The sequence below is a fragment of the Hyaena hyaena genome, unplaced genomic scaffold (assembly GCF_003009895.1).
Source record: "Hyaena hyaena isolate Hyena2069 unplaced genomic scaffold, ASM300989v1 scaffold_69, whole genome shotgun sequence".
Taxonomy (NCBI): Eukaryota; Metazoa; Chordata; class Mammalia; order Carnivora; family Hyaenidae; genus Hyaena; species Hyaena hyaena.
In genome coordinates, this window is record NW_024080702.1 from 334,245 (window position 1) to 349,018 (window position 14,774).

A 14,774-nucleotide genomic window follows, 5' to 3' on the forward strand; every position below is an offset into this window, starting at 1 on the left:
AACGCATGTTTGCAGCAGACAGGACGGGCGTTGCCTCCGTCGCCCCTGCCAGCCCCACGCCGTGGGACACCGTCTCCATTGGTGGCGGGCAAGGCGGTGGTCTGGGCGCAGCTGCCGTGGTGTCCCCAGTGGCACCTGTTGGCCTGGAAGCTGCGTGCCCTGCCTGTGTGCCGGCTGGGCCACCAAGCAGCGGGACCCTGAGGCTGAGGGCCGCCTGCGCGTGGCTTGCTGTGGTCAGTGGGGGGCGCCCAGCAAGCCTGTGCCTCCCTCACGGCTCCCCGAGTTCCTCCTGGATGGACCCTGACGCACGCGTGCCTCCCTCCGCCAGGAGCAGAGCGCTGCCCCCACCCCGAGCTCGGGGCCACCCCGTCCTTGGTCCCTCCAGCCTGAAGCCCGCTCGCAGCCTCGCAGACCTGCCTGGCCCCTCGGGCCTCCCTCTGCCTCCTGGGCCTGCACTTATCCCCGCAAGGGTAGCGGGTGCTGGCGCATTCAGCTGCACACCTTCCTCACTTCCTCGCAGCGCTGCCCTCCGGCCCCTCCGGCTCCAGCACCCCCTCCCGGGGTTTTCTCTGGGGTCCCTCAGCCCTGCTGGCTGGGCTGCCGCAGCAGCTGCCTCTGGACCCCACGAGATGAAGGGCGGGCGGCGGGAGCAGGTGTGGAGCTGGGCGCTGCTGGGGGCAGAGGCTGCCGGGCACCTGCATGGAGACGCTTGGTGGGCTGCCTCCCCGGGTCTGATTGCCCAGGAGCGTCCGTTGTCCCTGCAGAGGGCGGGGGTGCTGGAGGGCCGCCCAGTGTCCAGGTCCCGGGACCCCCGCCCTCCATGGACGGCTTCGTGGTTTCCAGCTTGTGGCCAGTGGAGGTACTGGGAACACTCGTATAAAATCTTTGCATCGACAGGTGTTGTCACTCTTGTTGGGGGTTGGGTTAGATTAAACTTCTAATAAACTACCAAAGTGGCTGTCCGACCATCGGGTCCTGCAGCCACCAGCCTGCTTGCGCTTGCCCTTCATTCCACCCCTTGGGCTGATTTTGATCTTGTACTGGGCTGTATGGGGCGGGTATGTGGGCGGGGCTGTATGGGGCGGGGCTGGGGCTGGGCTGTGAGCGGGCGGGTGTGGGCGGGCTGGGGGGGGGGCTGTGGGCGGGGCTGGATGGGTCTGAGCTGGGGCGGGGCTGTATGGGGCTGAGCTGGGGTGGGGCTGTATGGGGCGGGGCTGTGGGCGGGGCTGTGTGGGCGGGCTGTGGGCGGGGCTGTGGGCGGGCTGGGGGCGGGGCTGGGGGCGGGGTGGGTGAGGTGGGCTGTGCAGAGGCGGTTGCCACTGTAGTGTCCACGCACAGGTCCCTGAGTGTCCTTTGGTGTCTCCTCTTCCCATGCTGCACATGCTGTTCTCGTCTCTGTCCAAGGGGCCCGTCTGACACCTGGACTGCAGACCTCTTCCCCCCGGGCTCTGGACTGCCTTTTAAAAAAGTTTTTTTTAAGTTTATTTGTGAGAAAGAGAGAGAAAGAGGGGGGTAGAGGGAGAATCTCTCCATCAGCACCCAGCCCGACATGGGGCTCAGTCTCGAAAACCATGAGATGATGTCCTGAGCCCCCCCAGGTGCCCCTGGGCTGCCTTTTACTTTAGCTGTGTCTACTTTGAAAGTTTTTAATATTTCGACGTTATCAGCGTTTCCCTTTGGGACTTCTGTTCTCTGTACCCACCCGCAAAGTCCTCACCCAGAGGCCCAGTCCTGGCATTTGCGTTTGAGGCTGTGGGCCAGGCCAAGTTGGTTCTGAGCTTTGCTAATTTGGGGTCGGGCTCAGTGGATGTCCAGTTGTCCGTCCCCGTTGGTTGAGATGGTCGAGTCACCCTGACATTGACACTCCTGTCTGGAAGCCACTGACCGTTCACCTGGGTGCTGACTCGTCTCTACTGACCTGGGTCTCTCCTTACGTGATACCCAACTGCCGTGCCCGGCGTACCCATAAAGTAAATCTCAAATCGAGTTGGGAATTATTTTCTTCTCCTGTTTTGTGTGTAGAACTGGTATTGTTCTTCCTTAAATATGTGGCGGAATTCACCAAGGAAGCATCCGAGCTGGGATTTTCTTTCTTTCTTTTTTTTTTCTTAATTTTATTTTTAACGTTTTATTTATTTCTAGGAGAGAGAGAGAGAGACAGCGTGAGCAGGGGAGGGTCAGAGAGAGAGGGAGTCATAGACTCCAAAACAGGCTCCACAGAGCCCGATGCAGGGCTCGAACCCACGAACCGCGAGATCATGACCCAAGCGAAAGTCGGACGCTTAACCAACTAAGCCACCCAGGTGCCCCCCAAGCTGGCATTTTCATGGTGGGAAAATTTGAAACTACGATTTCTTTAACGTTGCCATGACATGTGTCACATGTTACAGTGTTATGTGCTGCAGTGTCACACGTCACAGCATCACACGTCACAGCGTCACACATCACAGCATCACACGTCACAATGTCACACGTCAGTGTTACACATCAGTGTCACGTCACAGCATCACGTCACAGCATCACATGTTGTGTCACATGTCGCAGCATCACACGTCAGTGTCACACGTCAGTGTCACAGTCAGTGTCACATGTCATAGTGTCACACATCAGTGTCATGTCAGTGTCACATGTCACAGCACAGCACCACACGTCACAGCGTCACACGTCACAGTGTCACACATCAGTGTCACGTCAGTGTCACACGTCACATCACAGCATCACATGTCACATGTCACATGTCACAGATCACAGCATCACATGTCCCAGCATCACATGTCACGTGTCACAGTGTCAGAAGGTCACAGAATCGCCCAGTTTCTGCTGCTTCTCACATGAGCCAAATTTGATCATTTGTGTTTTCGAGGAACTTACCCATTTCATCAGAGTCGTGGAGTTTATTGGCATGAGGTTGTCCATACCGTTCCCTCCCTGTTCGAACACCTGTGTGGTCGGTAGTAACACTGCCTCTCGCTTCTGATGTGGCTAACTTGTGTTTTCTCCGTTTCATGCTTGACTAGTCCTACCGTGAGGATAATCAATTTTATTGATCGTTTCAAAGAACCAGATTTTGATTTCATTCATCTTCTCTATGTATTCAATGTTGAGTTAATTGATTTTTGCCCATCTTTATTATTTCCTTTCTTTTCCTTGCTTTGGGGTTAATTTGCTTTTGTTAGATCATTGACCCTGAGACCTTTATTCTTCCCTAGTAACGGGTGTTTATTGCTATAAATTTTTCTCTGTGTGTTGCTTTACTTACACGATATTACATATGTTGTATTTTCATCTTACTCATTTAAAAATATTTTCCAATTTCCTTTGTGGTTTTTTCTTTAACTAAGGGTTGCCTAGAAGAGTGTTGCTGGATTTTCAAATAATTCACTTTGTTTCCAGATACCTTTCTGTTATTAAGTTCTGGTTTAGTGCTCTTGTGGCCAGAGAGCGTTCCATATGGTTTCCGCTGTTACATGTGCATCAGGACCGGCCGCACACTCGGAGATGTGGTGTGTCCCGTGTGTGTCCCTGTGTGTTTGACAGGAGTGTGTCCATGTGTTGTTGGGTAAGAGTGTCCTATAATTGTCACTCAGGCTCAGGTGGTGGCTGGTGCTGGTCAGGCCTTGGTACCCTCACTGATCTTCCGCCCGCCGCCCTGCTTACTAGGCGCTGACGACTGTGACCGTGGATTTGTCTGCTTCTCTTCCTGAGCCTGTCTGTGCTTCGCACAGTTTCCAGCCATGCTGTTAGGCGCGTTGGACACTGAGGGCTTCTGTCGTCTTCATCTCTTGCCCCCTTCGTCGCTGTAAAACCTCCTTTTATCCCTACCTTCATGTATTGTTCTGAATTCTCTAATTTAGCAGAGGGGCTTGCAGACGGCCACTGTCACCCAGCGCACCTTCCAGGCCCTTCCCCCACAGGTGTGTCTGATTTTCCACAGGAAGTGCCTTCCTCATAGTCTGTGTATATGCAGTTTGCCCTTGGCGCCATCTGACTGTCTCCACTTTGACCAGAACGGGGGCAGTGGTGCCCTCCACTAGAGCCTCGGTGATGACGGCGTGGCCACCGCTGGCCGCTTGAGGGCCCTGCGGGGGCCTCAAGTTTAGGCCACGTACTTTTGGCAGAAATGCCGATATGTTCAGGTTTAAATCTCCCATCTCGATATTTGTGGTATTTGCTGTGTCGTTTTGGAGTAATTGCGTGTTGATGATTATTCCATTTCACGTTTGCTCTTGTCTTATTAGTGACCCCGGCTCCTTTTGTGTTGTGCTGGCTGTCCACACACCTGCTGCCTTCGCGTAACATGGCGCCGCGCCATGTGTGACCTGGGAGCCTCACGGCCGACCCCGTCACACCCCGTTATTGCTAGGAGCACCTCAGTAGTAGTTTGCTTTACTAATCGACGGTGTCTGAGCTATGTTTGAAATGAGACCTACACCCCACTCTGCACTCTGCTTCTCGTGTGGATCCAAATTGCCTTTTATGCTTTCTTTTGACCTGACAGACGTCCAGCGTTTCCTGTGGCGCATCTGGCTGAGACGGTCTCTCGGCTCTTTTGTCTACAATAAATCTTCATTTTGCCTCCAGTTTTGAAATATACTTCCATTGTGTATAGAATTTTGGTAGAAAGGGTTTTTCCCTTCTCCTGGCACATGGAAGACGTCCCCGCAGCCCTGACGGAGGGCGAAGTGTCCTGTGTCTGGCCCCTTCAGTGGCCTCTTCGCCACAGGCTCTCTGCAGTTTTGACTGCTGTGCCTTGTGCTTTTTAGTTTTAATATATATATTCTTAAATGTTTATTTTTGAGAGACAGAGTGAGCAAGGGAGGGGCAGAGAGAGGAAGATGGATCTGAAGCAGGCTCTGAGCTGACAGCACAGAGCCTGACGTGAGGCTTGACCTCAGGAACTGTAGGATCATGACCTGAGTTGAAGTTGGACATTTAACTGACCGAGCCTCTCAGGAGCCCCTAAAGTTTAATATTTCTTCTGCTAGGCATTTAATGAAATTTTTGGAACATGGTTTTTAATTGCATGGAATTTGGGTACTTTTGGCTTGCTCTTCTTGAAATTCTATTTCTTTGCTCCCCTTCTGTGGCTCCATGTGCTGAGTCCCTGGATGTCACTCTAAGGTCTCTGTGGCTTCATCACCGTGTCAGCTCCAATACACCCCCCTTCGCCATGCAGCGCCGCGTCTGCGGCCGACCCCCTGCAGTGCAAGGTCACCTCGGGTGTCCCCTGGGGCCTTGAGAAGGGGCTCTGTGTGTCTCCTGGTCTCCCCTGCTGCTCGGTGTCCCTCGGTGCTTTTGCAACTGTTATGCATGTTGTTCTGCACACGTAACGTCATGTCCGTCATTTCTGGGCCTGGTTTCCAGTTGACTGACCTTTCTCCTGGTTTGGGGTCACACGCTCCTGCTTCTTCGTGTGACCCACGAGTTCGAAGCGTGAATTCTGCGTCCTTCCTCCCGGGCTTGGTCGTCTTCCTTAAGGTAGGACTGGGCTCTGTTCCAGGCGCAGTAAACTTACTTGAGGGTCACTGCGATCTTTTGGGGCTCGTGTACGGGATCTCAGGGCACTTCTGCAGTCACTGCAGCCCCCAGACTGCTTCACGCTGCTGCTGAGGTGCGACCCTTTGCGGTCACTGCCAGACACTGCGGTGCTGGTGACGGTGATGTCCTCTCCCCTCTCCCTGTGTGGGGAAGGGTGGGGGTGGCCTCCCTCGTACCCTGTCTCCTCGGCTGAGGGGCATCTTTCCGTGTGCAAGCACATCGTGTGTTTGTCCACCGACGAGGGGACCAGGAGCCCCTGGTGCCTCATCGCCTCACCCCTGTCTTCTGCCCCAGGGCAGCTGCTGCACCTGGCGGGTGCCTCCCTCCCTTCCCCCCCCCCCCCCCGCTTGTAGGAGGTGCCAGAGGACGAGCCGTGGGGACCACAGGGTGCACCGGAGGCTGTCTGGGGTCAGGGCATCCCTTCCCAGCTTTCATGCAGGGGAGGGGGAGCCGGGGCCTGCTCCCCTAACACAGAAGCTCAAGTATATCTGCTGCCCTGTGTTGTCATCCATGATGAAGTGGCTTATGTTTTGGGTTTAATGTCCCTCTTCCGTCGGCCAGCACATATCTCTGACCTGAGAGCCAGCCCTGTGACCCGCAGCTGACACGGTGACCTCTCTGTCCTCCCTGCCTGTTCCTCCTCTGTTTCCTATGCTGGTGGCAGCCCCCTTCCGTCCCAGTAATGCCCACTGGACACGACGTTCTCCATCTGCCCCTGCAAGTCCACACCCCCCTCGCACCCCTGGGTCACTGCCCTGTGCTGCGTGCAGAGGCCCTGCTCGCGCTGTGCGGTCACCGTCCCTCCGCTGCCCTGTCCGACGGCCGCCTCGGTGTAGGGTCTGGGCGCACACGGTTCGGGCGAGCCCCGCCCCCACAGCCCCAGCCGCCTGTATGCGGACATGGCCTCTCTCGGGGTTCCAGCCCCTTCCTGGCTTAAGGAAGAGGTTACGCTGCTCCCACTGCAACATGGAGCCTTCGTCTCCCTCATGCAGCCCCCCCCAGCTGCCCCCAGTGTGGCTCCGCCCCCTCGGTGGTGTCCCCTGTGGGGGCTGCCACACCCCTTGGCGTCCCAGCGGGGAGAGGGGGAGGGCGGTCCAGGGCTAGCAGCCTCCTTGTAAGAACAAGGCGGGGACTGCACTCGATTCTCTCATTCCAGGGTGAGAGGTGAGTCACGGGGCCCCCCGTCCGCACCGTGTGGTCGGGTGCTCGGACCAAGGAGAGACTGGTCTGAGGGAGGCAGCCCGGGTTGCCCCACAGCCTCAGCCGGCATCCGGCGTCCCCTCTGCTGAGGTGGGAGCCCCCCACACCCCCAGACCTCCGTGGTGGGGGAAGGCCGTCCAGGTGCTGGACTTGCTGTCCTTGCTCCCAGGCTGGGACCCTTTCCCACCCACCCCTGCCCTGTGCATTTGCAGTAGCTCCTGGAGCAGCGGTGGCCGTGGCTACTACATGTGCCTCAGACCCCATGGTGGCGGCGGCGTGTGGACCAGGCTGGCACGCCCACCCCGCCGTGCAGGGGCCTCCCAGGCACCTGCCCGCTGGCCAGAGTCCACGCCAGCCCTGGACGTGGCTCCTCAGGGTGGCTTTGGGCCAGCCCCCTGCCCCCTGCACCCCTGCCTCCCACACCCTGCACCCCTGCTCCTGCCCTCCATACCCCTGTCCCTGGCACCCTGCACCCCTGCCCCTCACACCCCTGCCCCCCAACCCCAGCCCCCCTGCTCCCTGCACCCCTGCCTCCCACACTCTCCACCCTTACCCTCACACCCTGTACCCCTGCCCCCCTCACCCCACACTCTAGCCAGTAAGGGGCTTGCTTGCCCGCTTGCCCACCCCTCACCGACCACGAGGGCTCTGCACTGACTGGCCAGTGGAGCAGGGGCTGGAGAGCTGCATCTGAGGTCTGGCCTCTCCTGCTGAGAAGCCAGCAGCCCTGCCCTGTGGGCCGCAGCCCCTTCCCCTTTGTAAAGGCTTCAGTTCCAGTCCTGCCTCCGCCCTTTCTGGGGCCACTCTCTCCGCCTCTGGGAGCTCAGCTGTGTCGTCCCTGGTTTGGAGACAGAATGCCTCAAAGCCTCAAAGCCTGTGTCGCCTGGAAAGACGCTCGCCCTACGGGGTCAGGAGTAGACAGGGCCCTGGCGGGGGCAGGGCTTGGCCCGGGGCCCAGGCCACAGTGTGACCCAGGGGATGGGACTTGAAGAGATGTCCAGAGGAAAGTGGCTCTGAGAAGGGATAATGGGTGGCTTTGTCCCAGTGTAAGTGACTTCTGGAATCATCTGCACACAGACCTGGAGGATAGGAACAATTCTTGGAGCCGGATATTTCTTGGAGCCTGTCATTTAGTGGGTGAGGCAGGCGGCCGGGCTGGGCCCCTGCCTGTGTCTGTCCTGTAGGAAATCTCACACCGGCCTCCCCGCGGGGAGGCCCGGAGGCCACAGCTCCCCACCCCGTCCACCGCTGCGTTAACGTCAGAGTGCGCTCCTGACCTTGTCGTCCTGCACCGGTCCTGTCCAGGTCGGGCCCTTTCAGGCGGAGGCGCCAGCCTCCCTGGGGGCAGGTAGCAGCGGGCAGTGTAGACACACATGTGCGTGCTTCCTGTCCGAGGCTGCGTCAGGTGAAGGGCCCCGTGCGTTCCGTTGCTGGCTGGTGGCCCCTGTCCAGGTTTTGAGAAAGAAGCCACTGTGAGTGTCTTGCACAAGCTTTGTGTGGGCACGTTTGTGTTTCTGTGCGGGGCTGCCCAAGGGGCTGTGGCCGGGCCAGGCAGGACCTCGTCCCGTGAAGGAGGCGGACTTTTCCGTAGCAGCCACAAGAGTTTCATGCTCGCCCGGCGGAGTGGGCCTTCGCATCCCTGAGACTCGGTGGCGTCCACACGGTGATCATGTGGTTTTTAGGTTGAGATAAAGAGTCTCCACGTTACCCACCTTAGCGCGGCCGTTTCTGAGGTTTGTAGCAGATCCTGCAGTGTGCGCACCCATCGCCGTGAGTGATCCAGAGCGTTCTGTCCCTCCAGCACAGCCGTTAGCAAGCATCCCCCCCACCGGCTCAGCCCCCCAGCAACCACGGCTCTGCTTTCCGTTCCCGCGGACCTGGACTCTTCCCGCATGGAACCGCGTGGCGGGAGGCCCGTGTCCGACCGCGTTCACGGGTGCAGCGCTGGGCATGGCTCTGCTGTCAGCACCGCTCCTTCCCGCGGCCGTGCGGCGTTCACTGTCGGCTCGGACCCCGCGTCACCGGATGCCGCCCGTTGGATTGTTTCTTCTTTCTTTCAAAAATGTTTGTTTTGAGAGCGAGGTCACTGGAGTACAAGCCGGGGAGGGGCAGCGAGAGGGAGAGAGAGACTCAAGCAGGCCCTGCTCTGTCAGCAGAGGGCAGGACGTGGGCTGGATGCCACGTGAGATCGTGACCGGAGCTGAAACCAAGAGTCAGATGCTTAACGGACGCTTAGCCGGGTGCCCTCCCCGCCCCTCTGTCCCCCCCCGCCCCTCCCCGCCTCCATTGGCTTGTTTCCGTTCTGAGACTCACACAAAGCTGCAGGCACCACGGGTGTGCCCACCGTTGTGGGGGCCTGGGCTCCTGTGTCCATCAGGGGCATCCCGCGTGCGGGGGCAGGGGCAGCTGGTACCGGGGAGGCCTATCTGAGGGGCCACCCTCACTTTCCTCCTTTTCCAAGGGCTTCAAGTGCCCCGGGGCGGGCTTGCTGATCCTCCCATGATGCCGTGGGGGCGCCCCAGCGGGAGGGCGTTGCTGCGCCGGCAGCTCCGTGAATCTGTGTGCTCCCCCTGCTGTCTTGCAGCCACCCAGGTGGCCCCAGGGGACCTGCAGGAGCTGTTCCAGCAGACGTCGGCCCGCATCTTCACGATCAACTCCAGCGGTGAGTGCACGCCGAGCCCGGCCTCCTCTACCCTGCTTGGCGGCTCCAGTGACCGGAGGAGGTGGCGTGCCCTTGGCCTTCCCCTGACTTGGCCACCTGCAGCCCAGGCCCTGGCGTCTCTCTCAAGACAGGGAGGGCTGAGCCCTGTGGCCTCAGGGCAGGGTGGGTGTCCCTGCTCACTGGCCCAGCCGCTCCCATGTGCCTTGTACTTCTGGACATGTCCCCACGGGGGAGGGTGGCCTCAGAGCCTCCCTCAGACTGACAGTGCGGGTCAGCTTGTGGGCCGAGGGTGCTGGGGTCAGGAGTGACAGTCAGGTCTCACGGGGCCAGGCCAGGCCTCATCCTTATTGGCTCTTGCAGACGGTGGGGAACAAGGGCGGGGCAGGGCGGCAGCGAGGACACGGGGGGCTCACCGCCCTCTGTGGGCAAGGTTGCTGTTTGCCCAGAGCCCTGAGCTCCGTCCGGCCCAAGGGAGAGTGTGCCCGGGCGAGGGGAAGGACACCCCCAGACCCAGGCCGAGGCCCCTGGAGGTGGCTCCCAAGAGCCTTTGCGCCCACAAGGGCCTAGGGGCCTGTGCCTAAAGGGGGGAGGGCCCTGCCTGCGGGGTCCTGCTGGGGGTGGGGCTGGGCTGCGGCAGCGGTTGTCCCTGGTCCTTTGGGTGGTCTCCCCATCCTCCCCCCTCCCCCCCCGCCTCTGCTGGAGCCTGGAGGCTTCCTGGGGGAGGGCTTCCTGTTCCTTACGGTTGTCCTTTCTCCTGGCAGTGACCTCCTTGGAGCAGAGCCTCCAGTCCCTGGGGACGCCGAGTGACACGCCGGAGCTGAGGGAGAGCCTGTGAGTGTGTGCTAGTGGGCGTGGACGTGGGTTTGCCCTGCGTGTCCACGGACCGAGCCAACAGCTGCCTGCACCCCATGCCTGCCCCACACATCCGACGGCCAGCCCAGCTGTGCTCCCAGCCTGGAGCTCATGCCTGGCGTCACCCTCGGGGGGGCGCACACGTGTGTCATCTGCAGAGGCCGCTTGCACCCAGTGGACATGCAGGCTGGGCTGGGGTCTGTGGTTTTGATTCTGCCCCCGGGGGGTCCTGTTGGGCTTTCCTGTCGGGGTGGCCTGGAGGCCTGCCCTGGCAGGGACTGGGTGAGGAGGGGCCTAGGGGAGGTTCTCCTGACAGGAAGGCTCCCCAGGGGCTGGGTCCCTAGGGGAGAAGAAAGGAGACCTGTGCAGGGGGCAGCCTGGCTGGCAGGGGGCGGGGCAGCTCTGCTTACGCCCTGCCAGCCTGGGCCCGCTGGTGCTTCCTAAGGGCCCCATGTGGTCCCGGCCTGGTGTGGGCTGGGAGGTGGGGTGGGTCCTGTGTGAGCCTGAGCCTTCGGCCTGGGAAAGACGGTAGTGGGGGGGGTGGACCAGGCGTGCTCTGGGGGGTGGGCTGCGGCCAGGACCTCAGGTCTCTTCCTGCCATTGACGTCTGTTGGAGAGGTCACAGCCCCCTCCATCTGTGTACCCATCACCCGTCCATCTGTGTACCCACCCCCCCACCCCCCCATGCATTCATTCCTTACCCCTGCACCCACCCCGCCGTCCGTCTACCCCCCCATGCGTTGGTTCACCCATGCACCTACCCACCCGCCTCACCCATCCCTGCGTCTGTCCTCCGGCCGTCCACACGGGCACCGGGGGCCAGTCCTGCCACATTTGGGGGTCCAGAGCTTGAGGGAACTGGGGGCCCTTTGCAGATTTTATGTGCAATTCTGTTTTTAATTATTCTTTTTATTTCTTTTTTAAAATAACGTATTGTTTTCTGATTGTGGAAGTAGCATATGCTCACGATAGGAAATTTGGCCACACAGGATGTCTGAGGAGGCGCTGTAAGCGATTTGGTATTTCCTGCCAGCCTCTACTCAGATCCGTATGCGTTTTGCAGAATTGGATTTCAGTGAATGATGTTCCGGATCTTGCTTTTTACTCTTGGGATTCTGGGGTGCGTGTGCCCTCAACACACGCCAGAAATGCCCTTCAGGGCTGCCGGGGACACTGTTGATGCTGCGTCACGGCCGAGCTGAGGCCTAGAGCTGGATCTCCGGCCCTTCCTGCCTCCTGCGTCGTGACCAGGCCGCGGGGAGTGTGGTTGGGTCTTGTTTGTCTGTGCCGGTGTGCGTCCCTGCAGTGGTGGCCGTGGGTCAGGCGATGGCATCTTCAGGGCCCCTGGCCCTCGAGCACGTTTCCTGGGCTGTCTCGCCCAGCTGGCCACAGGCCGATGTCACCAACGTGGGCGTGGCGTGGAGTGCTGGCTCCTGCACCTTTCAGGCCCGACTCAGGGCCTGCCCGCTGTCGCCGAGAGCTGCCGGGGCCCCCGTCCCGCTGGCTTCCACCCTCAGATGTAGACGGTCCGGCTTTGGCAGCTTCCTGCCTCCCCCGACCAGAGCTGCCTCCCCCGATCCTGAGGGACAGCTCCTAACCAGGCTGCAGGCCCGGAACCTTCCAGGGCTGTTCGTGGTGGAATTTGTGCACATCAGGACTGTTAGCGTTTTTAAATGACTGAACGCAGCGTAGGGACCAGCTGTGTTTTCTTTCTCCACGTTGACAGCCGCTGGCTTTTTTATTTTGCCAGATAAGGACATTAAAAAACGTCCCTTATGGCATCCGTTATTACTATCATTTTATGGAGGACAAGACGTTTCAGTATGGCAGAAATAGATGGGATCTAATCTCGCGAGAGGACGTTCCTTCAAGATGAGTAAAGCTAGTGACGAAGGACCTCGTGCTGCTGAGCCCGAGTTTCTCACCTCCCACGAGACAGGCCTGGGCTTTGCCATCTCTGTCGGGACCGTGAAGGACCCTGCCTCGGGCTCACCTTCCTAGGCTCCCGGATTGGCCGAGGTGCCAGGTTGGAGACCTTTCGCCCGTGGCGTGAGGCTCGGTGACAGCGGGACCTGGTTTGTCTGTGTTTTGGGGGCGTCGCCCAGAGTGCTGCTGAGCATGGGGATGCTCGTCCAAGGAGCCCTGACGGCCGGTCTGCCCGTCACACCCTCAGCCTCATAACCACGCAGCGAGTGGCCTGGCTCCAGTCCGCAGGGCCCCGGGCACGGCGTCAGGATGGCCTGGCTGTCGTTAGCCTGAGTCCGCAGCAGGCAGGGTGGCCCTGGCTCCTCGGGGCAGGTGTGGGGGCTGGGCTGCACGGCTGAGTTCCGGGGCGGCGGAAGCCCAGGCCGGCCTTCCCCTCTGGTTCTCACGCTGCGAGGGTTGCCTGCACAGGGCTGGGGCGCCGCGGACCCCCGGGGGCGGTGGGGCACTGGAGGCCCCGGTGAGCTGGGCTCCGGACGAAGACGAGTGTACCCTGAGGGGCAGGAAGCAGACGCGGGTGGGTGGCCTTGCCTGGGGTGCGTGGGTGGCGCCCCACGCCCCACCTCCCACCACTCCGCCTTCGTGTGGGGCGTCCCTTCCCCTGAGCCTGCCCAGCACCACCCCTGCAGAGGCTGGGCCTCCACTTCCTCCGCCAGAGGCTCCCTGTCCTGCCCCCGTGACCGCAGACAGCCTGGGCCGTCGCTCGGGTACTGGCTGGGTCCCATGCGCCAGGGCCCTAGGGCTGCAGGGTTCCTGCCCTCCAGCGCCGCCTGCCTCTTTTATTCCGGAACCCCTCCCTCAACGCCCCCCCAACACCGTGGCACCCTCCCCCCATTCCCCACCACACCCCCAGCACCCCACCGCCTCTGTAGCCTGGTGCTGGGGCCGGCTTGGCCCTAGACCTGTGTGCTGACCGGCTGCGGCAGTGGGCATGGGGAGGGCCAGCCTGTCCCCTCCCGGCTGTGTGATGGGTGTGTAACCTGGGTGGACCCAGACCCTTCTGGGTGGCGACCTGTCGGGAGGAAGCAATGGTGGGTCTGCGCCTGGTGGTGGGCCTGGCCCCGCAGAGATCGAGTCAGGCGGGACGTCGGCCCAGAGCAGGGGGCGGGCACACAGTGGGTGCAGAGGGTGGCGTGGGGAGGGGGCAGCGCTCCTGGAGGGTGTGGGGCCGCTGGGCTCCAGCTCAGGAGCCAAAGCTCCGAGCCCCTCCCACCCCGTTGCTGGAGACGGTGGCATCTGGGGCCTGTGGGGGAGGCTCACCCATCCGCCGGGTGTTTTGTGGGGTCTCTGCTCGGAGACTGGCCCGAATGGGGCAGCTGTGTGTGGGGACGGGCTGGGTGGTGTGGGGCCCTGACCTGTCCTCGGGGGCCACAGCGGTGCCCCCTCCTCTCAGTTGCCGGGCCGCCCCACCTGTGTCCCGGGTGCACCGGTGCACACTGGGTAATGGAGGCCACGCATGGCCTGGCCCCGGCCCTGGAGCCAGCCTGTGTTCTCGTCCCAGCCCCGGCAGCCACCCCCTGCCTCCCTGGTTTGCCGAGCTTGCTGTTGTTCCGCTCCAAACGGGTGACAGAGGGGACCATCTCCCTGGGGCTTCTGACGGGCCGCCTCGGGGCTGCAGGGCTGCCGCTTCACCCTGTGCGCGTCAGGTGGCCCAGTGGGGGTGTGGGTGAGAGGTGTCCACCCAGGTGCTCCCCGGGGTGCGGGGCCGAGGCCCTGGGGGGGGTTCACGGAGGGACCCCAGGGGAGGTCCTGGCCCCGTGCGAGCAGCACTCTCCTCCCCACGGCAAGATTTGTGTGTCAGGATCGGCACCGAGGGGACGGGTGTGGGGGGCCCTGGATCAGGGTGATCCGCACTGCACGGGGCTGCAGCTCTCGGAAGGGCTTTGTGCCGACGGCCCCGGGCTGATGCAGGGACACTGGACAGGCTCTGTCCCTCCTCTTCTTCCTGTTACACCGTGGCTATAGATGCCCAGCTGGTTGTCACTCAAGAAGCGGGGTGGGGGGCACCCTCTGCAGCCTGCTGTCATCACTGATCTGCGATTGACCCTCATCGCCTGGGCTGACCTGACACCTGCCCCTGACTCCTCGGAGCTCCTCTGGGGTCAGAGCCTCACTGGCCAGGTCTTTTTTTTTTTTTTTTTTTAACACACGAGGAAACTGAGGCCGGGGAGGGGGAGCTTTCCCAGGGCCACAGAACGAGAGCAGAGCTGTAGAGGACTGTTCTGGGAAGTGAACGTGGCATGCACCTGGCCTCGTGGGCCTGGGGACGCCGTGGGGACTAAGACATGATGTTGGGCTCCATCTCCAGGGGAAACCGAGGCCAGTTCAACCACAGAGCGGGTGAACCACAGGTCGGCGGGGGCAGCGTGGAGGCCTGTGGTGGCTCCAGATGTCTGGGCTCTGCCGGGAGCTCTCAGAGCCGCGGCATCTGGAAGCTTCTTTGCTCACGATGGGCAGCGACTGCCGCTGAACTCAGCTGGGCGCCACCTGCAGCGGCCGCACATGGTCTCTCATGGCGCAGTGGCCTGCCGGGCGCTGG

General features: G+C 61.1%; 1 protein-coding gene across 7 annotated transcripts in view; it reads left to right on the plus strand.

The window, feature by feature from the left end:
• Positions 1-14,774, plus strand: part of TSNARE1 (t-SNARE domain containing 1) — a 95,854-nt gene that overhangs the window by 41,239 nt on the left and 39,841 nt on the right. For all 7 annotated transcript variants that reach the window (XM_039232956.1, XM_039232957.1, XM_039232959.1 and 4 more), the window contains 2 exons: positions 9,323-9,400; positions 10,162-10,231. In XM_039232956.1, the coding sequence (XP_039088887.1) occupies positions 9,323-9,400; positions 10,162-10,231 (148 nt within the window). The remainder of the gene's footprint in view (positions 1-9,322; positions 9,401-10,161; positions 10,232-14,774) is intronic.